Below are 25,837 nucleotides of genomic sequence, written 5' to 3' on the forward strand. Positions count from 1 at the left end.
GTGGGAGGGAGGATATTTTTTTAATGTATATTTTATTGATTACACTATTGCAGTTGTCCCAATTGTTCCCCATTTGAGCCCCTTTGCCCAGTACCCCCCTTCCCTCCAGCAACGCCCCTCCCTTAGTTCTTGCCCATGGGTCATGCATGTAAGTTCTTTGTGGGAGGGAGGATTGACAGCATATGATCCCAAGGGACCTTTGGGGGATGGCAGTGTCCTGAAATAATGGAGGTGCTATTGGCACAAGTGTTTAAATTTACTAAACATCCTCAAACTATGCACTTACAAGGGATGGATTGTATGGTGTGCAAATTATACCTCCATGAAGCTGCAGCACCCACAGTTGTTTACCTGGGCGCCTTTCAGGCTGTCCCCTAAATGCCGGTGTGTCCCGAGATCCCGTGGGTCCTGCCTCCCTCACTGCGTGAGCTCCCTTCTTCCTACACTGGGGGCCCTTCTGGCAGCAACACAGCTGATGCCTGGAGCTGCCTCTCCACCCCACTTCTCTCTCCTAGCCACTATCTGTCTCCTCAGTGTCCTGTATTGTAGACTCCGCATCCCCAAACTAAACCTGTGACTTGTCGTCATTGCTAATTCCTGCCCCAGTGAGAGGCACCACCCTGTATCACGTGACCAGGCCCAAACCCACCATCCTGTTCACTGGTTGTATCAGTGAGATGCCATCGCCATCAGTGCAGTTTCTTTATCATCTCCGGCCACCTGCCACGCCCTTCATCCAGCCCTGGGCAGGGCCTCCTCCCTGGTCCCCACCACCAGGCCTTCAACCCTGTCTCTCCTTCTGCACCCCATGACTCTCCCAGCACATGCTGCTTTTAGTGCCCAGTGCTGGCCTGCAGTGCCCTTTGCCCTGATTTACGTGGTAAAACAGAAGTGGGGCCTGCCAAGGCCATAGGCACTTCCTCCAGCCCTGCGTCCCCCTGCGGTGATGGCACATTCACCCCTGCCCAGCCCACCAGCACAGCATGTTAGCCAGGGTTTGCCGAGTGACCAAATGGTCCAACACTCTTGAGAGGTGCCGGTTCCCAGCTGCCCCCAAGGGGCAGGTCATTGAGTGAGGGGCTGCTCTGGTTTGATGTTTTATTTTAAAAAGAAAATCAAAACTTTTTTTTTTTAATTTCAAAAATAACGCCTGCTCTTATATAAAATTCGGGCAGTGTGGAGCAGCGGGTCACCCTCTTGTGTCACCTTCCTGCAGATCTGTACTGTACCCTGGAGGTGGACTCCTTCGGCTATTTCGTGAATAAAGCCAAGACTCGCGTCTACAGGGACACGACTGAGCCCAACTGGAATGAGGTGAGGGGCCCCTTCCGCTGCCGTTCTTGGATGCTGACCTGGTCTTGGCGAGAGTCTGACCCCAAGGGGCTCCCCAGTGGCTTCCCCTGAAGGCAGCACTGCCAACATTGTGGGGGAGAGGCGACTTGTCCAACAGATTTTATCTGTAGCTTCCTGAGAATTTTACCCTCCCTCCCCCATCACAAAGAAATGACCTGTTTTGCTAGAGAAGTGTTTGGAAAAAGAATTTTAAAGGGCTTCTTGTACTGCCTTTGTTATCGCGTAGTGTTTACTTGGTAAGTTTCCATCACATTTTTCCCTTGAAGTTGGAATGAGCCCTCCTGGTTTCTGGAAGCTTGGGGCTCTGCCCTGGGGGAAGGGTCCTCTTTGCTTGTGCCAGGTAGTGGGCGTGGGGGCTGCTACTCTGTTTCCTTGCACCTCGGAGAGCTATTGTGTGACCCACTTACCCAGCTGGCTTGCCCTGAGCCTTTGGGAGTAAAGGATAATGGCAGGGTGGCAGATCTTGATGACGTCCCCAGTCCTTGAGGGGTGCTATTTCCTGGCCTCTGGAGCAGCTGTGGCCTGCAGGGCCTTGTGCTTTAGGATGTGGTGGAGGCAGCCTGTCTGCCGAGAGCTGCCACCCACCCACCTGCTGCCCTGCAGAGGAGGAAGCTGAGACCCACTGCGCTGCCTGGTCCCAGATAGATCCTGTGACGGGTAGGGTGGTAGGGCCAGAACCTAGGTCTCATTTCTCAGCATCAGCTACTCTGATCGTTAGACTTGCTGCCTCTCCGGGGCTGGGGTACAAGAAGCTGGTAGAATTACCTGATCCTTACAGCTCTGGGCGTCCCTGCAGAAAGGCTGCGGGGCTGCTGTGATGAGAGGGGATGAGAGCCATGTGGATCTACCACAGAAAGCTTTGCAGAGAGCGAGAAGGTCGTGACCCGACAGGCAACAAGGTGGAGGGTTCTAGACATTATGCAGAGTTCAGGTACAAGCAGCTTGGGGCTTTCGGGACCAAGGCACGAGGGTTCCACAGCAGCAGGCCACCTGGCCACTGCCCTGGCTGTGCCTACAGCTGCTCCTGGGGTCTTACCTGTGCCTGGCACGCACACACCATCCTGTTTCCGTTCCAGCATGGAAATTCCTGCTTTGTTTTTTTCCCCTCACTCTTCTTTATTTCCCCACCGAGTACCCATGCCCACAAAAGCACTGGTGCACAATGCAGCATTTACTGCAGGGGTGTGGGGTGGCAGCAGGGACAGTTACCGCCACACACCTCACAGCAGACAGCCCGAAAGGCTACCCAAGCAGGTCCCTCCCTCTCCTGTATCACCTCCTGGATCGATTTCTTTTTTCCCTTTCAAACATAGAAAGAGCAGGCTTAGGTTCATAAGACACCTGAGCAGAAAGGACAGAGACTGTCATATACCCTCTGCACCCCCCCCCCCCACACACAGACACAAATGCACAATCTCCCCCGCTGTCAGTGCACCAGAGCGGGACATTTGTTACAATCAGTGAACCTACACTGATACGTCAGTATCTCCCAAAGTCCATATACAGAATTTCTCTGCATTTGTAACCCCCTCGCTTAGGCTGATACAGGCCATGTGGGGGCCAGTGCTGGGTTAAGGAGTTTGGATTAGGTCTGAGAGTCAATCGGAGCTTCCAGAAACATCTAGACAGGGTCACAATGTGAATCTCACAGAGACGTAGCTTCTGTGGGTCTGCATCCCAGGATGGAAGTGAGGAAGGTCTCGAGGCCCGGGTCCCCCTGGGGCGGCGAGGTCGCTGTTTGCTGAGGAGCTGCCCTGCAGAGGCCCCTTCGGCCTGTAGCCCTGACCACCACGCCTTTGGCCCGTCTGTTAATGTGGGGCTTTCCTTCTTTCTTGGAGCTGCAGGAGTTTGAGATCGAGCTGGAAGGCTCCCAGACCTTGAGGCTTCTGTGCTACGAGAAGTGTTACAACAAAACCAGGATCGCCAAGGAGGATGGCGAAAGCACAGACAGGATCATGGGGAAGGGCCAGGTCCAGGTGAGGCTGCCCCCCCGCCCCCACCCCCGCCCCGTCTGTCTGCTGAGTGTCTATTAGGCCTCATCTTGTCGCCAAGGGAATTTCAGTTAAACTTGTATTTCCAGCCGAGCCTCAGTTCCTCAAGGCAAACGGTTAGGTGGTGCCATGGGCTGTAGTTGGCAGACAGGAAGCGAGCTCTTCTGGGAAAAGCACAAAAATCTCAGTCCGCCCGGCCTGACGCCCCCTCTCTGGCATCCGGACCCAGGTTCCAGGGGCTGCAGTGCCAGCCCAGGTCCCCCCAAGAGTTGGTATAGAAGCCCCCTAGTAGGCCAAGAATAAGTGTCCACACACAACCAGTGAGGGGTCCCGAGTCCTCAGGGAGAATTATCCAGCCTCGGTCCTTCGGAAGTCTACCCAGGCCCTGGGAGCCCACACCTAGCTCTCCCAGCTCTCGGCAGACAGGAGCGCTGCTGCCTACAGTGTTTCTCGTGGCCTCTCCTGCTCAGTTCTGCTTCCCATGAGAGAAAGCCCTGGTATCTTCTTTCTTGCAGGGTATCTTACCAGACTCAGCTAAGCAGGTCCTCCCAGCCCTGCCCTGGAGGTGGGCAGTAACTGCTCCCCGCCCCCCTAGTACCCTCGGACCCTGGGGTGAGGCCTCTGGGGGGAGTGGGTTGGGCCTTCCAGGTGCTGGAAGCCCCACCTCCCTCCCATAGGGGCCGGAAGTAAAAATCCTTTAGTGGTGAAATACTGAGCATCAGGAATGATGGAGAGAGCATGACTTGTCCCTGAGTAATTTGTCCTCTGGCTGGGCCCACACGCTCATCAGTCAGAGAAGCAAGTCCTCACTTCGCGGTGGCTCCCGACGCTGCTCTGGTTCAGCAGGTTCTTGGGAGATGGATCTGCCTGTTTTCCCACCTTGGAAGCTTATAGGGATCTCTGGATCAGGGCCTCTGGGGATCCCCATACCTTAAGACCAGGTCCAAAAGCAGAAATGTCCCTCTATCCACCCTGTTCTTGCCCTCATCCCCACCTACTAGCTCCTAGGAGAGCAGGCCCCTGACCTTGGCTGACCCTATATGGGACCCAGGGATGGGCTCTCCTAAGGGTGAAGACCAGGCTGGGATGACGCTAAGGTTTTGGTCCATGTTGGGGGGCAGTGCAGCAGCCTTGCCCAGCACAGGGAAGGCAGGATTCTCGGCCCCTCTCAGCTGGGGACGGTTTACCAATGCCGACTCCTGGTCCACAGCCGCTCAGTAGATGTCTTGACACCTCCCTGGGGCTTAGATCTTGGGTGAGGAGAGGGTGGCTCCTCCTTGCTCCCCGTCAGCTGAGCCGCACGTGTCATCGGGCCATTCATAGGGTCTCGGCAGAGCAGAAACACAAGGCAGTGTTTCCCAGTCACCCCATATGGGTCCTGATCAAGCATCTGTGACCAGCCGGGTCTCTCCCTCCTCCGAGTGTCTCCATGTGAGCTTCGTGTGTGTCCCACCTTGACAGACAGGGCATTGTGTGGGAGCGGCTCACGTGTGGGATATGGATACTTACCACTTTACAGCTCACATGCGTTGACTTCCCACTGTGTCCTTGAGATCCAGCCCTGTATTTCCACATAGATCGTGGCCCTACAGGAGCCAACCTAATGGATGGGCCATTCTGCTCTTGATGGACGCCGAGACAGTTTCCAGCTTTTCTCTTCCATGAGTGTCCCAATGCTGGCCTCTGTAGAGAACCAACATGTTTCACACCTACTAGGTGACAGTGACATCATAGCATGGTCCTTTGAACCGTCACCCTCTGCCCTACTACTGCTCTCCTCCCACTCCTCCCTTTCCATCTTTGCATCTGTCTGCAGTCTGGGTACCCCTCACCCACACCCAGGTCCAGTGAGTCAAGGGTGCTGACCCACTGGGTGCCCGGCTCCTTTTTTCAGCTCAGATTCCAACAACCTTTGACTAGAACCATTCGAAACCTTCACCACGAGGGCCCTAGGGGTGCTGGGGTTTGAACCAGGGCCTCTGAGGACTATCCCTGGGTCCATTCATGGAGGTCCCAGTGGGAGAGAGAAAAGAACTCATACTCCTCTTCCTCGTTTATTGAAACCAGGCCCTTTTTGTAAAGCCTTTGCCACGACACTACTGGGTATAAACAAAATAGTTCTTGACAGTCTGGGGGACCAGGCACACCCCAGGGAAGGAGGAAACAGTAAGGTAGTGGAAGGCCAGCTAGGGTCCTGGTTGCTCCTTGCTCCTCTCTACCATCCGATCCCAGCCTGTGTTTCCCCGTGTGCAGGGAGGGGTGCTGTCCGACTGTCCTCCTAGGGGGATCCAGACACGAGACAGCAGGCGGGTAGAGGATGTGGTCTGGGTTAAAAAAAACTATTTGTGACACTTCTTAAAACAAAAAGGCAGACTTTTTCTAAAAATAGGCTTTATTTATCACCAACAGTCCAGTTGAACATTCCCATCACTCCAAAACGATTTCTCGGTCCCATTGACAGTCACTTCCTATTCCCGCCCCCAGACCCAGGGACTGGCTGTCAGAACGTGCGAGGAACTCTGCGGTGGGGTTTTGCCGCCGCGGAGAGCAACAGGGCTCAACTCCAGACACGCCAAGGAAGAGGGGGTTTCTGGCCAAGGAGCAGGGTGAGGGGTGTGTCAGTGCGTGGAAGTCAGAGAAAACTTCATGGGTGTGGGGGATTCTGGCTGAGCGGACCTGATGGGATCCTTATCAAAGGCAGGCCAGGGGGACAGACATCACTTGGGGTTGGTGGGATGAGAAATGTGGTCAGTTGTCAGGGGTGATCAGCTATCAGGGATGGGGGATTCTGGCTAAACAGACTTAGCAGGATTCTTGCTAAAATCATGCTCATGAGGATGTGCCTAAGGATGAATCTTCGTTGGAAGACGGAGCTCAGAGTGGCCTGGCTAGAGTGGTCAAGGGGAGACTGTCAACTCCGGTGCCCCACCACACCTCCTGTGACCTTGGGCGAGTCATTGCCCCACCCGTCCTAACGTGCCTCCTCGCCTGTGAGTTGAGGTGGGAGCCTTCCCTGTCGGCAGCCACTGATATTACTATTCGTAGTCATTGTTAGTAGAGCAGGCAGACTCGGCTCCACCTCCTCGTCTCCGCTTCAGTGGGAGGGAGGAGTGGGAAGTCTGTCCCCCAAGCCATTGTGAGCCAGGAAAGAATCCTAGCACGTCATGGGGGGGTGTCTGTGACTCATGCTGTAGGAGGCTGGCTTGGTCCCTGGAGACTCAGGCTCCTGGCGGCTTTTTAATGAACCAGGATTGCCCCGGAGGAAGAAGGAAGGAAGGAGGAGGAGGAGCGATGATGAGGCCCTGCCACCCCAGCCAGTCAGTCCTCTCTTGCCCAGCCCTGCGGATGCTGGTTTTGTGTGGGGCGTTCCTTGGGGTGGCAGGGGGTTGCATGACTCCTGGGACCCAGCCATCCTGAGACCAGGCTTTTCCCAGTAACTTCAGGCACCTTCCTAGAATGCTTCATGGCTGGAGCATGACCTGTGTCCCCCCCAAGGTGCTCCCTGTCCCCCACGTGCACTTGGACTTGTGAGTTGAGTGGAAAGCTCCTCCTGTGAGGTGGAGGTGGGGAAGGTGCAGCACCCCAAGAGTGTCCATGGGGGACCAGGGAGAAGGCCAGAGCCTTCCAGGGCAGGCCCTGAGGGGCCTCTCCAAGGAGCTGTGGGTTGGAGTCATATCTCTAGCAAAGCTGCTCACATGTGTGCCTGGGCAGGGGCTGTCACAGTCTCCTGGGGAGCTAGGTTTCAAACTCCCAGGGTTGGGGTGCTGGATCAGTCTTCTTTCACTACCCTACATGGTGCTGATAAGCCAAGGATCCAGGAACCACCAGCCTGAGTCTCAGGTTTGGGCTCTTGCTCCTCAGGTGACTGTCTTAAGTGAGTTGCCAGGTCCCCACTTCCCTTCCTGAAAGATACAGGCTCCATCTGAGGAGAGTGGAGGGCTCCCCCTCCAGAACCTAGGATAAGTGAGCTGGTTTGTTCAGAGCATTAGGCCCTGGGCCAGAAAGGCAGAAGGACAAAGTGTACAGCAAGGACACAGCCCTGGGGTGCCAACTATCCAATAAAGTCACAAACTCCCAAATCCAAGCCCTTGAGTGGGGACAGGTGCAGAGGGCCTGACAAGGGTTCTTTCCAAGCCAGTGCTGAGCCTCGTTGAGACTTCTGAACCATCAAGGCTGTTCCAGGCAAACAGCCATCCTCAGACACCCAGAGTCCACTGTGCCACCCTAGGGATTGAAGGGGTGCCAGGCCCCAGGAATCCCGAGAACAAGAAGACATCTGCCCGCAGGCTTCACAGCCCACAGCAGAGAGCTTTGGACAGGAAGGATGCTGCAGATGTACTGAGATCCAGAGCAGGGCCTGCCTGGGTTGGCCAGGTGGCCTGGACGGAGAGAGGGGACAGAGAAATCTTCCCAGTTGGGATCACTGAGTCTGGGCTTCAGGGGAAAGATTTTCCTAGATGGAGACGTCAACATCCTGAACTCCAAGACCAACAAAGGCACAGGATTCACGGAAATGCATGGGTCTTCATGTAGCTGGAGGCTGTCTGAAGGCGTCCAGTTAGTAACCTGACTAAGCGCTACTGGGCCAAGATGGGGGCTTGAAGTCACACCCTGGGCAGGGCGCTGGGACCAGCATCTGCAGTAGTTGCCAGGGTCAGCAAAGCCCAGGACAGCTGGAGCCTTGCAACTTTAGGAATTTCTTTCCTCCGTCTCTTCTCGCTTCTCTGAATTTTGTGTTGCTAAAATTCCCTCAGCCTGTTTCTGCTACTTAGAGGGTAACTTTATATCAAGTCCTAGAATTTTGTCTTCCTTGTTTCTCCTGATCTTTTGTGTTTCTATCTGGGCTCACAACTCACATTCCACTGGGGGCATCAGAGTTGATTCTTTTTAATTTTTAAAAATCGACTTGAGAGACTTGAGAAAGACAGAGAGAGAAACATTGATTTGTTCCATTATTTATGCATTCATTGGTGGATTCTTATATGTGCCCTGACCAGGGATTAAACCTGCAGCCTTGGTTGATTGGGACAATACTCTATCCAAGCTGCCCAGTCAGGGTTCAGTTGATTTTTTTTAATGTTTACTGTTTTTTTTAAATGTTTAATGTGAGTAAAACAGACAAAAGCCCTGTTCCCAGGTCTGTGGAGATACATTAGGCAGGAAGGAGAGAGGGCGAAGGGAGACCTGGTTTTCAGCAGAGTGGTCAGGGACAGCAGATACTGTTATAAAGGCACTGACAGTCCCCCCTGCGGTTGCAAAAGATTATGAAAAAGCCATGTGTGTTCTCCCCATGTGACCATTTACCATGCCAGGGTGCCCCTGTGTGCCTGGGAAGAGTGGTTCCTTCCTGGGTGCCTTGGACGGGGGCTCAGATGTGTGAGATGTGGCCCGTGTCCCAGGAAAGAAACTGATGTCACCTCTTAAAGCAATTTGAAGGGGGCTGGGGTCTCTTGCACCAGGAGCATAAAATGGGTAGTGATTGTTTTTAACAAACCTTTAAGGAATGTTTTAGGCTGTAAAGAATGTGAACATTGAAAACCATGTGAGCAAATCCTTCTTGTTGAGATTCCCCAGGATTGTCCTGAGGAAGTCACTGTTGCCACTGTGGAGAGAGTGTGGCAGTGGTGACCTGGGCCCTCCTTGCTCTGCCTTGGTCCAGTTTGGGCCCTTCTATCTTCTTCACCTGGCATACCGTACAATGCATCCAATTTTTTTTTTAAGATTGTTTATTTTTAGAGAGAGGAGGAGGGAGAGAAACATTGATGTGAGAGAGAAACATCGATCAGTTGCCTCTCGTCTGTGCCCCCACCAGGGACCAAACCTACAACCTAATCACGTGCCCTGACAGGGAATTGAACCGGCAGTGTCCTGTTTTGCGGGATGACACCCAACCAACTGAGCCACACCAGTCAGGGCCAATGAATGCATCCATTTTTAATTGTATAAGTTTTTAGTAACTTGCAGAGTTGTACAATCATCAACAGTCCAGACTTATAATATTTCCATCATCCCAAAATGATTTCCTTGTTCCCATTTAGTCACTCCCTGTTCCCACTCCAGACCCAGACTGCTCTGTCTTTCGTGTATAGATTTGCCCACTCTATTGTATATGTTTTATATAAATGGAGTCATACTATATCATGTGGTCTTTTGTGTCTGGCTCCTTCCACTTAGCATGTTTTTGAGGGTCATCCATGTCATAACAGGTATCAGTACTTCATTCCTTTTTATGGCTGAATCATAATCCACTGTATATGTGTGTATACCGTGTTTTGTTTAGCCATTCACCAGTTAGTGGACACGGGTGGTTTCAGGCTCGGGGCTATTATGGTTAGTGCTACTGTGAACACAGGTACACGAGTCTTTTTGTGGACAGATGTCTGCATTCTTCCTGTATGGGGGCCTGGGAGTGGAATTGCCGGGCAGGACAGCCAGGCTTCACTGTGAGGGACTGCCCAGAGTGGCTGCAGCATTTTGCACCCCAAGTCACGGTGTGAGGGTGCCTGTTTCTCCACATCGTCACCAACACTGCTACAGACTTTTTAATCTTAGCCATCCTAGAGGAGGTTGCTTTATCTTTTTTAAGTGATGATAGAGCCTGGTTGGGATGAAAGCAGAGCGGAAAGTTAAAAGACATGGGTTATGACCCTGGCCAGGTGGCTCAGTTAACCGGAGCATCATCCTGTACACCAAAAGGTCGCAGGTTTGCACCCCAGTCAGGGCACATGCCTAGCTTGTGGATTTAGTGCCTGGTCAGGGCGTGTACAGGAGGCAACCGATTGATGTTTCTTTCTCTCTTTCTCTCAGTCTCTCTTCTCTCCTCTCTCTCCCCCTCCCTCTCCCTTCCCCTTTTTCTTTCTTTAAAATCAATAAACATATCCTTGGGTGAGCATTAAAAGAAAAAAAAAGATGTGGGTGATGAACCCCAAGAGAACAGATGGTGATAATAAGAGAACCGACCAGATTTTGTTCTCTAGTCCCTTAGAAAACCCACCCCAGGGAGTAGGTTATGGCGCAAACATATGGGGCTCAGTCAGGAGTGCTGGGGAAACCCTGCTGGTCCATCCTGGGTGGCCTGGCACAGAGGAGACTACAGAGTCCAAGGAGGTGATGAGGAGGGAATGGCATTTCCTCCTGTGGACAGGTCAGCCCTGTCCCCACTCCTCAGCTGCAGGTGGGTGAGTGGATACCCTGTGCTTGTCCCCTGGTGACCCATCTGGCCTTGCCTGCGACCGAGCAAGCAGGGCAGCGTCTGGTGCCCAGCCAGGCTGCTTCAGGGCAACACTCAATGTCTGCCCCACCTGGACTGGGCCCCTCCCACCCACCACCTCCTTGGAATGGGTGCTAAGGGCAGGTTTCTAGGCAGACTTCTGGGCAGCCGGCCACCAGGCCCACCGCTCACACTTGTTCCTCTGAGACCCCCACCTTGCCCAAACCTGGGGACACAAGCAGGACCCAGACCATTCTCCTGAGAACACTGGGTTGAGCAGACATCACCTGCCGGCCAGTCCCCATCCCCTGGTCGTCACTGTGACCTTGAGACCCAGAGGGGGCGTCTGGAGCCCTCTCACATTTTCCTGAGACATCCATTTCCTGGTCCTCACTAGTTGGTCATCTGTTTTTTCCAAACCCCCACTTGCTTATTTCTCTGGTGCTTTAAATAGCCATGCGAGCGAGCTTGCCAGCCTTGAGCGTTGTTTGCGGCTGGACTGAGCGACCCTCAGCCTCATCGTCGTGTTATTCTTGATGCTGCTTCCGCTCTGCTTAGCACGCTCTGTTCTTTGGAGCCGAGCCAGCCTGGGGCTGTCCTTTCCCACTAGAGCCGCCATCCAGGGCCACTACGAGGGATGGCGCTCTGTGAGGGGCCACCTGCAGCACCATGGCACAGGTCTCGCTCTGGAGGCCAGCTCATGCCGCAGCCCCAGGGGCCAGGTGGTGTGGGTCTGGACCTCAGTGCTGGGGTGGACAATGGCACCGAATTCCCTCATCACTAGGCCAGCTACTCCAGAGGGAGGAGAGTGGCTGTCCTCTGCCCTGAGTCCATCCGCGACAGTGCCCACCATTACTGGGGTTACTGGCTGGGGTGGTGCAGGCCCGGGGGGTCCCCAGAGCACCTCTTGCCATGAAATGGACTGGCCAGGCAGCCGTGTGACTCAGTGTTTCCAAAAGCGCCCACAGGAAATCAGCCACTTGAGAAGGAAGCTTGGCTTTTCTGGGCTTTAGAGTAAACTGACACAACAGTTCCCGTAACCAATAGGCTGCTGGCGGGGAGTTTTTTTCCGCACAGAGACAAAAAGTAGAAACCTCGGGCAACAGGAAGTTTTGGCCTTGGCGAGCCAGGCTGCGGGGGTGGGGCTTCCCACGAAGCCTGGTCAAAAGGCTGCAGAGGCCGGAGCCCCCAAGCTCCTGCCCAGCTGTGCTGCCCTCAGACCAGCAGGACCGAGGATGCGAGAGGCGCCGTCCACCCCCGCCGCCCTGCAGGGCCTTCTGCGGTACTTCCACCGGAGCCGGGCGGCCGCTGCCGAAAAGCGCCTGTGTGCTCGAGGCACCGCCCTGTGGACCCACGTTCGAAACCTCATGTGCAAGGGCAAGGTGGGCCAGCGGTGGGCTCCGGTCTCCCCGGGGGCCGTGTCAGGGCAGGGTCTCTGCTGCCCAGACGTCTCGGTCGTCTCCTTTTCCTGTCCCTTTGCTTGTCTGCTGCGTTTGCCAATTCCCAGTTCTTGAGGAGAAAAGGGCCCAGTGATTACCAGTCTTTGGAGGAAAAGGGAAGAGTTTCTTTTGCCGAATCTGCTTCTTTCCCCTTTTTAAAACTCCCAGAGGTGGTGTTGAACTCCCCCGTTCCTTAGGGGCAGAAGGAAGAGCACCTGTCCCTCTCCTGGGTGGCCAGGACATGGATTTGGGGGTGATGGGGCAGCAGTGTACTCCCCTCACCCACTCCGCCCCTCCTCATCCAGTCGAGAGCCAGGAGCTGTGCTGGCCCCAGGGTGTGGAAGGGCTCTGGTGCCACCCCTTCTGCCTGCCCTTGGGGAAGCCATTACCTGGGATTCACTCTAATGGGGAGGTGCCACCAGGGGGTTCCTTTTCTGAGTGACTGCCTGGGCCCTGCTCACACACCCTGCCCCTCAGTATGGTATCTGGGACCATGGCCCCTAAGGACCCCCTGGGGCAGATGCCAGATGAGAACCTGTGACCACACAGCCCCAGAAGATGCTCTGCCACCTTTGGTTTTTCTGGGTCATCTTGTCTGTATAGTTCAGATCCTTAGGAATGTTAACCAATAGGACCTAGAAGGGGGAGGTGAGGAGGCTCACTCCACAGGAGTACCTGGAATGAGCCTTGTGCAGAGCAGGGGTACCAGACATGCCCAGCTGCACACTCCTGGGAGGCAGAGGCCGCTGGGCCTTGTTTTCCAGCCACCTCACTTGCACAAGGCCCAGAGAGCTGTGACCTTTCAGGTCCCTGGCAGTGGATGAATGTGTGATGCCTGTCCTGAGCCCCCCCACCCCAGACCTGGCACTAGACTCAGTCCGTTGTGTGTGTGCATGTGTTTGTGTACTTGTGTGTGCAGAAATCATGAGGCGTGGTCCCTGCTCTTAAGTGCTTGACTAGTAGCAGCAGTGAACCATCACCCAAGCAAGGGATGACCTCCGAGGCCCTTTGTGAGGAGCAGCAGGTTATATGGTAACAGACAGTGGCTCCCTGACCTGGCTTCACACCACAACTCCTGGGGAGGTTTCTAATAATTTGAACCTCAGAGCCCACCCTGAGCTGCTGTTTAACTTTGTGAGTGAAACCCAGGGAGGTATTGTTTTAGCAAGATCTCCCCAGGTGTTCATTCATCCAGCCCAGCCCACTGGCGGGGAGCGTGTGCTCCCCAGAACAAGGGAGACAGAGCCCTCATGGACAGGGTCATGGGACCTGACTGACGGCCAGGTGTGTTACAGTAGCACAGACCAGTGCTTAGGCAGTGCTCTGTGGGGGTAGATATTTAGAGGGGCCTTCTAAAGCCCCCTTACTAGCTTTGGGGTTTGGAGCTGGGCTCTGGCTCCTCTGGGCCAGACCCCCAAAGCCACAGGACTGGCCTGGCTGGAGGCCCCTGCTGCACGAGGCCCTGCAGCCAGACCACAGTGCACACTAGGGCAGGAACAGTGGCGTGAACTTTTGGATGGCTTTGCCCCCAGGAAGTTGCTACTGCAATGGGGCTTCCTGAAATGTCACTTCAACTGACTACTCGGCTCCAACTGAGCTGTAGGTAGCCCCTGTGATGGTTGGTGATGGGGAGCAGGGTGGCCCCCAGTTCTGGACTGCTGGCATGGACTTTAGCTCCCATCTGGATAGGAGGGAGGAGCAGCAGGGTGCAGGCCCCTGAGCTGTCAACACCTCATACACAGGGTGCACCTGGGCCCCAGACAGCGATGGTCTGGGAACAGGATGGCTCTAAGGTTCCCAGGTTTCCAGCAGGTCCTCTCCTCTTTGGGCTCTGCTTGGCCTCTGGATAGAAGGGCTGGCCGAGAGCCAGCTCTGATTTCGACTTAGGCGTGGAAAAGCAGCAGGCTTGGGCTGCTGCCTGGCAGGGCCTCTGCATAGACCCCAGGGTGTCTGTTAATCATAACTCCTTTCTTTCAGCTGGACCCCCAGGCCCTGCAGGATAGAGACTGGCAGCGGACTGTCATTGCCATGAACGGGGTATGTACCCATGGGGTTCTGTTGGCACCCGCTTACCCCAGAAGGTTAGTGTTGGAAGGGGAGTATGACTGGAGGAGGGAGAGGCCCTGGAGAACAGAATTGCTGCACAAGAAGGAATCGTGTGGTATTGGAGTGCAGTCATTGACCAGGCATTGAGCCTCCCTCCCAAACACTGACCCCGTGGCCCCACCAGGACAGGCGGGGCCTCAACCCTGGGGTCCACCATGGAAACTGGGACTCCAGATGAGTCCTCAGTGCCCTTTGAAAAAAACAGTCACACTGGGCATATATGACAAAATGTTAACATTTGGTAGATAAGTCATGGCTTTTTATTATCCTCTGGACTTTTTCTCTAGTTATTTTTTTATGATTAAGAAAGATACGGATTGGTGATTACTAGAGGCAAGGTGTGGGGAGGGGGGGTGAAATGGGTGAAGGTGGTCAAAGGCACAAACTTCAGCTACAAGATAAATAAGTCCTGGGCAGTGAAGGACAACGTGGTGACCATGGTTACTAAGACTGTTGTGTATTTGGAAGTTGTTACAAGAGTACATTTTAAAAGTTCTCATCACAAGAAAAAAACATGTAGCTTTGTGAGGTGATGGATGTTAACTAGACTTACTATAATGATCATGTCACACTATATACAAATGTTGAGTTACTACACTGTATACCTGGAACTAATGTTAAATATCAGTTGTATCTCAAGTTTTTTTTAAAAAGAGATGTCATGGGGATTGTGGGGGAGGTTCTGCAGAAACAGGTTCTTAAACCACCTTAACCGTGGTGGCTCTTGCCTCACACTGGGATGTTGGCCTGCTTGCCCCAGGGGTGGAAAGATTTGCTCCGGGAACCTGGGCTGTGAGGACCAGAGGGTGAGAGAGCTGTTTCCCTTCTCCGCCCACAGATTGAAGTGAAACTCTCAGTTAAGTTTACCAGTAGGGAGTTCAGCTTGAAGAGAATGCCTTCCCGAAAACAGACGGGGGTCTTCGGAGTCAAGATTGCTGTGGTCACCAAGTGAGTGCCAGGGGCTTGGGCTCTCGGATCTCTTGTCGTCCTCCCCCCAAGATGTTTCTAGAGGAAAGAGCAGGTGTGGGTCTTCCTCTGTGCAAGAATGGTCGTTGCCCAAGGATGCCCACCAAGCTTGTGGGGACACTGTGCTTAGCTGCCCCCCGTGTTTACTGCAGAACATATCCCCGCAAGTTCAGGAACATCCCTTTCCTGTGCAGGTGGGTTGGCCCCCGGAACTGTGCGAGGACAGGGTTTTCTTCCCACACTTGCAATTTGTCATGATCTGGGTTCCTGTTGAACGATGGCAATTCCTGCCCCTCTGTGATGGGTCCGATGGGAGGAGAAGCCTGTGTATTGATTTGAGGGCAGTTCTCAGGACACAGGCCGTTTCCTCCCAGAATTGATTCACTTTCCCAGATGGAATCTAGCCAAGGGCCTGACCTTGAAGGTTGTCCAGGCCAAGGCCCGTGTCATGTGTTTCCCAGATACCTAATTGTGTCAAAATACCACTCCCCACCCTCAGCTGCACCCCAGCCGTCCCCAAAGCACCTCCGGAAGGCTCTGGGTATGAGCAGAGAGGACTCTGTCAGCAACTATCCCAAGCAAGCACCACTAATGAGGGTGACTCTGGAAAGAGCCCTCCTGGGCTTGTGAATCCAGTTCCTCAACTAGACTAAAGCCAGCCCTCCAAACAGCACCGTCTCCTGTGTCTGAAGCATTCTTACTCCATGGTCCTCCGTGGAGGTACTGGAATTGTCCATTGTTAGGCCTTGGAAGAGAAAAGTGGTTAAAAGGATTGATTTCTGAGCACTGATATTAGGTGGCCCTGTGGAGCCCTTCACGAGGCAGACGTTGGTTGAGTGCCTGCTGTGTACAGGGCTTATCTGTCACCGAGACCTGGAGGGGGAAGGATTTGCCTCTCGTACAGCAAGTGGGTGGCAGGGCCAGAGCTGGGTCCCATCTCCCAACTCAGAGCCCAGCCTGCTTTCCAGCACACCATGCAGGTGCCTGGGAACCCAAGGCCTGGGATCTTCTAACTAGACTCCTATGGTCTAGTTCACTTAGGAAGGCCTCCTGACCTTCCCTCCAAGATTGTGTGTAGTCATCTGGCTACCTGGAGTGCATGCAAAGGCTCTGATAAGGTATCAGTAGTGATAGTCATGAGCTCACAGTGTGAACAAGGCTCTGTGTGCAGCCCAGACCCCGCACCCTCATCACCCCTGTCTCCAGGTGTCCAGATGGGTAATGGTTGTGCTCCACTGTGGCACAAACCAGGGCTCCTGGGCACTAACAGTGTCTCCCTTCCCCGCAGGAGGGAGAGGTCCAAGGTGCCCTACATTGTGCGCCAGTGTGTGGAGGAGATCGAGCGCCGGGGCATGGAGGAAGTGGGCATCTACCGTGTGTCCGGAGTGGCCACAGACATCCAGGCACTGAAGGCGGCCTTTGACGTCAGTGAGTGTCGGCCCTGGGCCGTGGTGGAGGGAGATGCGGGCATGGCATCCCTGCTGACTCTCAGGGTTCCCTCCATGGCCCGTGCTTGTTACATCACACTCTGCACTTTCTCTTCACTAAAAATGGGGTGACAACACAGTTGTGGGAGATGGTTCTGCAGAAGCCAGTTCTTAACACCTGTAATCACACATGGCTCTTACTGGGTTGGACCAGGGTCCCGTGGGGCCTTTCCGCTGGGGCTCAGCCTGCTCACCCTGGGGATGGCAGAGAGGTGCCAACCAAAGCCCGTGGGTCAGTGCAGTCTGACCAGTGCAAAGGGCTCTGAGGCGAGTGGGTCCAGCCAATGCTGCAGTATCTCTGTCTCCCTCACCTTCACCTGCCAACGAGTTGGTGGAACAGCCCCAATTGCCAAAGACACCGAGGCCTCAGAAAGCCCTCGGAGTGTAAGATTGGCAGAGCCAAGATCTAGTACCTACACACTGCCCTCCCTGGGCTGGAGCCTGGGAAGGCTGAGCTCCCCCAACCCCCGATGACCGGAGTGGGTGTGACCTATGGCACAAAGGACCAGTGGCCACCTGAATCTGACAGGAAAGCGCTGGCTTAACCACTGAAATGGAACAAATAACCCAGTGTCTTCCTGTTATCAGAAGACACTGGCAGTTGGGCAGTTGGCTACAGGGCAGAGACACCCGATTACCACCCAGGTGCTATGTCTGTCCTCCTTTGCCCGGCTGCCTGTGCCCGGCAGGGAGGTGTGGCCAGGACATGTGGAGGTTGCTTGGAAGGGGTAAGATGAGCCGCTAAAAGGAAAGGAGCCCAAAAAGCAGTCAGCTAGGCAAGGACAGACCAATTCAGGATCTGGAAGTAGCCACGTTCCACGTCTGTGCTCCACCCAGATAACAAGGATGTGTCTGTGATGATGAGTGAGATGGACGTCAATGCCATCGCTGGGACCCTGAAGCTCTACTTCCGCGAGCTGCCTGAGCCCCTCTTCACCGACGAGTTCTACCCCAACTTCGCCGAGGGCATTGGTGAGTGCGGGAGGCTTCCCCCACTCCCCATTGTCTGCTGCACCCTTTCAGCCCAAAGTGTGTATGTGCCGAGGGGACCCAGGACCAAGCAGATCCGGAAGGCCTCTGTCCTCCAGCCGCCCCCTGTCCCTGTCCCTGTCCCTCTGAGTAGCTTGAGTGGGTACACAGCTGGGTATGGGGTCATGGAGGCCACCGTCCTCACTAGAACACCAGGCCCTGGCATGTCAGTGCACCCACCTTCAAAACCAGCTGACCCCAAGTCTACCTAGAGGGTAGTGTCCAGACTGGGGGCGGGATGTATGGGGCAGCTGCAGCCTCTGCACTCTGCCTCCAGGCTGTTCAATAGGGGACCCAGTCCTACCATCATGCACAGGGCGATAAGGGAGCCCCCAGGGCCTCGCAGCCCTCCTGCCCCTCAGCCTGTGTGCTTCATTCTGTGCTAGCTTCTCTTGCCTCGTGCTCTTCCAAACAGGCAGGAATGGCAGAGTCGGCCGGTGATGATGCCCAGTGCCTCCGGTCATGGCTTTTACCTCTTTCAGAGAGAGAAAAGGTGTTCAGGGGGGCTTGTCCCCACCCAACACCTGTCACAGGGTCCCGACTGGGGCTAGTACTATATGAGCCAGGATAATGATAGCCCGGGACTGTCCTGTGCCCAGTGACCCTGAGAAGTAACAGGCTACCCCCCACCTGCAGCTCTTTCAGACCCTGTTGCAAAAGAGAGCTGCATGCTTAACTTGTTACTATCGCTCCCGGAAGCCAACCTGCTGACCTTCCTCTTCCTTCTGGACCACCTGAAAAGGTAACCCCAGCTCTTCCTTGGGGCACTCGGGGTTCCAGGACCCCCGGGCAGCAAAGGGAAGCTCCTTCTCTTCCCACCGCCCTCTGGGGCTGCTCACCCCCTCTGGGTCCTAGAGTCATTGCTGCCTTCTTCCCTCCACGCCCCCCTCCCCCTCCGCACCATGGCCTGAAGCGTGGCCACAGCCAGCATTGTGCTTGGACTCTTCCCTGTCCCCCAGGTCATGGCCAGCAGGTGGCCTCGGGACTCTTTGTTCTGGGCCCCTCAGACCCAGAAAACCAGGGTGGGTCTCCTTTCAGCACACCCAGGAGCAGGTTAGCTGTGCTGTGGAGCCAGCCAGAGGCAGAAAGGGGTGGTACCCATCACCAGGTTCCCTGAGGACTCCAGGGTGGGCCAGCCCCTCTGCCTCACCTCTGTCCTGAAGATGGTGTCCCAGTAGCACCCTCTGCTTTGGCCCTCCTCAGGGTGGCAGAAAAGGAGACAGTAAACAAGATGTCCCTGCACAATCTTGCCACGGTCTTTGGCCCCACGCTGCTGCGGCCCTCGGAGAAGGAGAGCAAGCTCCCTGCCAACCCCAGCCAGCCCATCTCCATGACTGACAGCTGGTCCCTGGAGGTCATGTCCCAGGTACGATGGCGTCCGGCCTCACGGAGGTGGCCTCTGCCTGCCCCGCACTGGGCCCTGCCAGTGGCTGCTCAGATTGTAGAGGGGAGGTTGCCAAGGTTCAGAGAGGGGACTTGCCTTTATACCTTACTGGGCTTCTCAGGGTGGTCGTTCAGGGGCACCCAGATCTCTTGCTATGAGGGGCTCATGTCACCAGAAGGAGCCCTCAGCACCCTGAGCTGGCCTTAGTCACCAGGCCCTGGGCTTTGGCCAGGAAGACCTCCCACCTGCAGCTGTGAGCACCCCACTGAGCTGCTTTCGTCCTCCTGCTCTGCCCGGCAGGTCCAGGTGCTGCTGTACTTCCTGCAGCTGGAGGCCATCCCTGCTCCGGACAGCAAGAGACAGAGCATCCTCTTCTCCACTGAAGTGTAAAGGCCCAGTTCCATCTCCAAGAGGCTGGCAGAACAGCCTGGAAAACTCCTGGCGGAACAGTCCATCCACAGAGCAGGAACCGAATCTTCATGAGGAGTAATTGGGTCGCCCCCAAGAACTAGGCCGTCTGCCGAGACAGCTAGCTAGCTACCCAAGGCAAAAGGCCAAGTGGCCTGGGCAATTCTGGGTCCCAGGCCTGTGGGCATGTGAGCTCCCAGCTGGCCTCAGACTCTGATTTTACATACTGCCACCAGAGGGCGCCCCAAGCCCGCACGGCTCAGAGTGCAGGCCTGGCCCGGGACCAGGCGAAGGGACTGGTTTTTATGAACTTACCAGAGTTTAAAAGATTTCTGCTGGATCACTTGTCAAGATGCACCCTCTCCAGGGAGAAGGGAACACGACCAGATTCCCTCACTGTTGTGTCTTGAATAAACACTGCTGCTGCTTCATACCGTGGGGGCCACAGCCCTGTCCCTGTGTGGGTGGGGGCACTCAGATTTTCCTGACGTAAAAATTCAACTCCTGTGTGTGACAGGGTTTGAAAAGCTAAGTCAACACTGTGTAGCATTTGACTCCGCTCCCCTCCTATCTTCTCTTTCTTTCTAGAAGGATCTCTGTGCAGAAATGGGTCTTCTTCCTATTCTGTCCTGTTGCATTATTTTTGCTGGCCATGTGCCCCTCGGAAGGCAGCTCCCGTGTAGAGTCCAGGAACGGACACCAGGCAGCGGGAGACCCAGGCTGCGCACTTTATGGCTTGTTGTCCAGGGAGAGTGACCCCTGCCCACTATTCAGCCACCCAACTGGGCACATGCTCTCCTCTTCAGCTTAAAAAGGCCTTGATCTCTAGCTCACCCCTGCCTGTCGCCCCCACCGGTCCCCTCTCTCCCTTCCCCTAATTTTCCCCCTTTATGGATTGCTTCAATTCCTCGCTCTCTGCTGAACAAACTCAGTAAATTTTTGTAAAACTTTCCTCTTGGCGGCATCTGGCTGACAGCTTGTTTTAAACTTTGATCCGAATAGCCTTTTGATACTTGAATATTTTTAAGTTTTATACATAGTTTCTAATTTTTTTCCTAACAGATTCAGATACCTAATAAGATATTAGAACGTACTCTGGGCATCCCTGTCCCAGCAGCATTTTGTCTTCCTCCAAGCGCCAGCTCTGTTCTCGTCGGGAGCCAATTCTGAAGTCTCCTGAGCACCGGGGGTGAGGACCAGGGGCTGCTCCACAGGCCTGGCTGAGAGGGGGACTCCCATCCCCGAGCAGGTGGGAGGACAGCCCTGCCCACCCTCCTCACTCTCCACCCACCTGACATTCCTAGTAACCCTCCTGACCATCTGACTCAGAGGAAAGAGAACTGTGGAAGCCACCAAGTATTTTGAAGAAACAAGTCTATGAACTTTATAAAAAGAGGGGTTAGGGCGAGGAGAAAAGAAACTGTGAAAGACAAAGATTCCGTGCTGGTCTTGCAGGAAGAGAGGATGTAACTAACTGGAGGAGGGAAGCCATGGTGTGACTCAGGAAAGGGTGTTGGGTTGTCATGTGATTGCACCTGTAACCAGTGGCACTGTCCCATGATCCTTCCCACGTCCCTGGGGGGCAGGGGGGCTCACCCAGTCTGCCAGTAGGCAGCTCTCTCCTCTGCCTGTGGACCTGCTGAGCCAGGGGGCAGAAAACAGTCACTTGAAGGTCTTACTTCTGCATTCTGTATTTATTTAGTTGTACTTTTCTCTTTCAAGGAGAGTAGACCCACCATTTTAAAGCAGTCCCGCTCTCCCAGGGGACGAGGGCAGGAGCAGGGTCCTCTGGCCTCCGCACATTCCTGGACTCGGTGGATTTCCTGGGGTTCCTCCGGCCTAGCTTTCCATTCCCATCCATGTCAGCAGACCTCCAGCTCTGCAAGGGGAACACACTTTGCTTAGAAAAGCTAAACCCAGACCTTGTTTCTGTTTCCCCTGGTGTCTCATGATTTGCATCTGTTGCATTGAAACTGGAAAGCAATATATTGATGTCTGTGCCAATTTCCATTCCCTCTCCCACCTCCTTCCCCTTTTTACTTTTATTTATATAGAATGTGTGTTGTTTAAAGATGGAATGACCACTCCCCTGTAGCTGCAAAAGCTCTCCTTTGCTTGGCCGCAGTGGCAGTGGCTACTTGGGATCCTCAGCTGCCCCTTTGTCCCACCTAACATGCAGGCCTGTGGGTTGGCCAAGCCAGCATGGGCTTGGAGCCCGGAGGCGACCCTCCACAAGGCTTGGCGGCCAGACTCGACAAGAAGTGATGCTTCTCAGCCCGAGGCCCTGGGTCTGGAGCTGAGGGCAGCCGGCCCTCCACTGTGGGAGACTGGTGTCTCAGCAGCTGCATTTCTGCTTTTGAGCTCAACCATCTATATACCACTGTGGGGAAAGGACTGCTGACACTTTCATTAAAGTTACCTGAGACTGCCTGGCCTTAGTGGTGATTGTTGCATTAAGAAAAGGAAAACCGTGATCCGCGCCTCTGGGATGGGGTGAGGGGTGAGCAGTGGAGCTGGAAGAAGCAGCAGGTGGAGTGAAGGGCCCAGGTGCCCCATGGGCCTCCAGGAGGGTAATGTGCACACTTATGTGGAGGAGCCAGGCCCGGTGGTACCACAGGACAGCGTTAGGACACACGGAGCAGCAGGAGTCACTCTGAGGAGCAAGGGCTTTAGGCCATCTGGTTAGAGATGGCAGAGAGGGCACTGGCTGTGCCAAGCCCAAGGGCAGGGAGCACTCCAGCCATATGTAGCCTGGCCCTGCAGAGCCCCCTTACTCTCAGTGGTTCCTGCAGGGACCGAGATGTCGCGGTGCCACCAAGTCCAGCCTTTCTGTTGCCTGCAGGCCTGGGTCACTCTTAGCTGTCACCTACCTTTCACTGAATATTTGGCCCCTTCCCAGTCCTTTTTGAAAACCCTTTTTAAAAAAAGTTCTATTGCATCTCTTACTAGGAGTTGATTTTTCAAGCAAAAACTGACTGTACCCATGTTCCTGAGAGCAGGGACTGTCTGACCGAGCCCAGCCCAGTGGCATTCACTGCTGCCCAGAATCTGAGATCCCTACACCTCAGAGAGCCACCACAGGCCTCTTAGTCCAAAGCCTGTACTTCATAGATGGGTAAACTGAGGCATACAGTGGTCCTCCCATCCTCACATGACATCCCAGAGCTGGTTATGAGCAGAAGCGGGGATCTCGGTGTCTTGATGGCCCCCTTGTCCCAAAATGCACTCCCTTTCTGCTGGACTAACCACAGCCAGACTGCTGCACTGGCCTGGCCGTGGCTGGGCTGATGTGGGCACTTGGGCTGAGTTCTCAGCATTTCACACACACCCTCGGCAAATAAAAGGAGGGCAGAATTTTGTATAAAAATCTCAGAAGAATTTTTATACTTACCCCCCCGCCCCCCACCGAGAATGCCCCAATTGCCTTAAAAGGAAGCGTTTGCAGACTAATGGGCCATCAGAAAATAGCTCTGGAAAGATAAACAAAAAGTGAGGGGGTGATAGACACACCCAACTCTTGAAGAAGCCCAAATGGCCTCCCAGAACTGCTGCCATGGGTCAGCGGGCAGGATCAACGCTAAGGATCACCCCTGGTTGAGGGGGGCACTGTCAGACCCGGGGTGGGGGGGGTGGGGGCTGGAGCTTAGTCAGTGTAATGAGTGGGAGAGAACAATGCATCCGCTGCCAGGCGGAGCCTTGCATCGTGTCACCTAAGTTCTCCCAGGAAAAGGCCAGCCAGGGCCATGATGGCAAACCGGCATCCGTGTAAATGTTCTGGAAAAAGGGCCCTGTCACATCTCCCAGACATGTCCAGATAGGGGGACAAAGGCTGCCCATCTGAGAGCTCCCAGAAGAGATGAGCTGAGTATCCTAAACCAGGCAGCCGACTGGACTTCACAGGGCTCAGTGTCCCGAGACGGGCCTCAGGGCTTCTCTGACCACTTCAGCTAGAACAGTGAGGGCTCAGTCTACATACCAACCACTTTTCCGACCCCCTCCTGTGGGTGGAACCGGGCAGGCCTGACCACAAACTCTCCTTAGGGTTTCCAGTCACTTGATGGAAACTTGAGCCAGGTGCCTGGGGATGTTTAGGTTCAAATGGGATTCCAGCCAGAGAAACAGGCTCAGGTCCTGAGTAGCCGCAGGCTGTGCTGACACCAGAAGAGGAAGCACTAGAAGGTGGCTATCCCAGACCTGGGGGCTCCCCAGGGCTCAAGAGCTTGAGTGACCGCAGACAGATCTTTTGAACCTATGGCATGGCCAGCAAGGGAAATCCAGACCCATCCAGAGAGAAGCAGATGCTACAGCTGCTTATTTAAAAATAGCTACAGTTTAAATTACTTGATGACTGCTGCCTTGCTGGGGTGGCATGGATGGACCCCCTCCCCAGGTTTGCTCTCTTGACTCCTACCTGTGGCTGTCCAGTGCCCCAGTGAGCCCAACCTCCCCTGCCCTGCCACTGGGCTCCGGGGGGAATGGGGTCAGAAGGAGAGAGAAACAATGGGAAGAGGGGAATAGCCGCTGTGTCTTCTAATTTCTGAAAACAGTACTTACAATATTGGAGGGTGTTGATCAGAAGTTATTTGGAACAAGCTAAGGCATCTATGACCTTTGTGTTCTCCATTAGATCATCACTCCTGAGCTGTATTTCCTAAGTGGCTCCCGTCATCTGCTGAGCTGGAGCTTCAGGTCAGTGAGTGGCTGCTGTAGGAGTCCTGTTCTCTCCTGCAGGCTGGCCGCTGGCCTCAGGCCTCTCTTGGAGCCTCAGCCCACCTTGTGCTAAACCCACCTCCTGGTGAGGCCACCCTGGGTGCCAGAGTTCAGTGGCTGGTGTTACCCCGACTGGCTGCCCTGGAGTTTTTCAAACTCTACCACTTCATGGTTAGGAACTGAAGTATGTACGCCCCTCTCAAATTCACATATCAAAGCCCTAGCCCCCAATGTGACTGTATTCAAAGGTAAAGCCTTTAGGAAGATGACTAAGGTTAAACAGAGGTCTGATCTGGTAGGACTGGTGTCCTTTTAAGAATAGGAAGGAACACCTCAGGTCTCTCTCTCTGGTGCACACAGAGGACAGGTTACATGGGGACACAGTGAGAAGGTGGCCATCTGCAAGCCTGGAAGAGAGGCCTCTGAAGGAACCAACCCTGTTGGCACCTTGACCTTGGACTTCCGGCCCCCAGAACTGTGAGAAAATAAATTTCTGTTGTTTCCGGCCCCTGTTCTGTGGTATTTTGTGACGGCAGCCTGAGCTGACTAATACGATGGCCTTTGGCCATCCAGACCCCTGAATGTGGAACCAAGCTTGGAACCTGAGTGCTCCTCCCTGTTCAGCACCCTCTTAGAGGGGGCCCATGGTGTTGGCTGACCACAGGGGGGTTGTCGCCTCCCTTATCCAGGCCATATCATGAGCCTCTTGGGCAAACAGATTCCATGTGGCCTTCTCCTCTGCCAGCTTGAAACTCTTCCAATTCAGTCACCCCCAAGGGTCCTCCAGGTGACCTAACAAGAGCCATTGTCCAGGGCAAGCACATACAAGGTCATCTCATGCTTCAGCCCCCATGCTTGCTTGTTTTGTTGTAGAGGTTCCCCAGGCAATGTCACCTTTGGGGGCCCAAAGCCCCTGAGCAGCCTCTCCTCACCCCCTTAGCTACTCAGTCTCAAAGTCCCCTCCCCCAAAGTTCTGAGGTTCCAGCTTTGGGTCCTGGGCTGCGAGGCTGAGGAGCAGCAGCAGTGTCTGAGAGATTGAGCAACAATGATCCAAAAATGAGGTGAGGCAGTGAGGCCTTGGGGCACTGAGGATTTCTTAAGCACAACGGAGCGATTTCACGCTGGGGAAGCAGGCTGGCTGCCAGCGGATTCGTGTGCCTTGGCAGGAGGCGCATGCTGCAGCCTCTGGCCCTGGTGTTGCATGGCCACTGCTCTCAAGATGTTCAGAACTGAAGCCACATGCCTGTCGCAGCTGGACCAAGTGGTCCCTAAAGCTGGCTCATCGTTCCCTCTTATTCTCCTTGTGAGAGCATCCAGATGTACAGACACTTCAAGGCCTTTGAAAAGGGAAGTGGTTCTTCCATGATTCCTGTCATGGGTGAATTGTGCCCCCATAAAAACATGTCCACTGGGAAGCCTCATGATGTGACACTGTTGGGAAAAGGGTCTTTGCAGAAATCATTAAGGTAAGGATCTTGAGATGAGGTAATCCTGGATTAGGGTGGTGGTGGAGTGGAAAGGAGACACAGGGACACACAGGAGGCCATGTGAAGATGAAGGCTGACTGCGGTGAGGGGTCCACCAGTCAACGGTCACCAATGATTGCTGGCACCTCCAAAAGCCAGGAGAGGGGTACGGGAAGGACCTCTGGAAAGAACCACCTTGCTGACACCCAGACTTGGGACTTCAGCCTCCAGAAGTGGGAGAGAACCCATTTCTTTTGTTTTAAGCCACCCAGTCTGTGGTCGGGTGTT

General features: G+C 54.5%; 1 protein-coding gene across 1 annotated transcript in view; it reads left to right on the plus strand.

The window, feature by feature from the left end:
- Nucleotides 1–20,325, plus strand: part of BCR (BCR activator of RhoGEF and GTPase) — a 109,337-nt gene extending 89,012 nt beyond the window's left edge. Inside the window, exons 15-23 of the mRNA XM_090292724.1 lie at nt 1,217–1,314; nt 3,198–3,329; nt 13,971–14,030; nt 14,938–15,047; nt 16,354–16,493; nt 17,390–17,524; nt 18,218–18,323; nt 18,785–18,947; nt 19,266–20,325. Coding sequence (XP_090148850.1) covers nt 1,217–1,314; nt 3,198–3,329; nt 13,971–14,030; nt 14,938–15,047; nt 16,354–16,493; nt 17,390–17,524; nt 18,218–18,323; nt 18,785–18,947; nt 19,266–19,355 — 1,034 coding nt within the window. The 3' untranslated portion in view covers nt 19,356–20,325. The remainder of the gene's footprint in view (nt 1–1,216; nt 1,315–3,197; nt 3,330–13,970; nt 14,031–14,937; nt 15,048–16,353; nt 16,494–17,389; nt 17,525–18,217; nt 18,324–18,784; nt 18,948–19,265) is intronic.
- Nucleotides 20,326–25,837: the final 5,512 nt, after the last annotated feature.

The sequence above is a fragment of the Furipterus horrens genome, unplaced genomic scaffold, assembly GCF_987537825.1.
Source record: "Furipterus horrens unplaced genomic scaffold, mFurHor1.1.pri manual_scaffold_11, whole genome shotgun sequence".
Classification (NCBI taxonomy): domain Eukaryota; kingdom Metazoa; phylum Chordata; class Mammalia; order Chiroptera; family Furipteridae; genus Furipterus; species Furipterus horrens.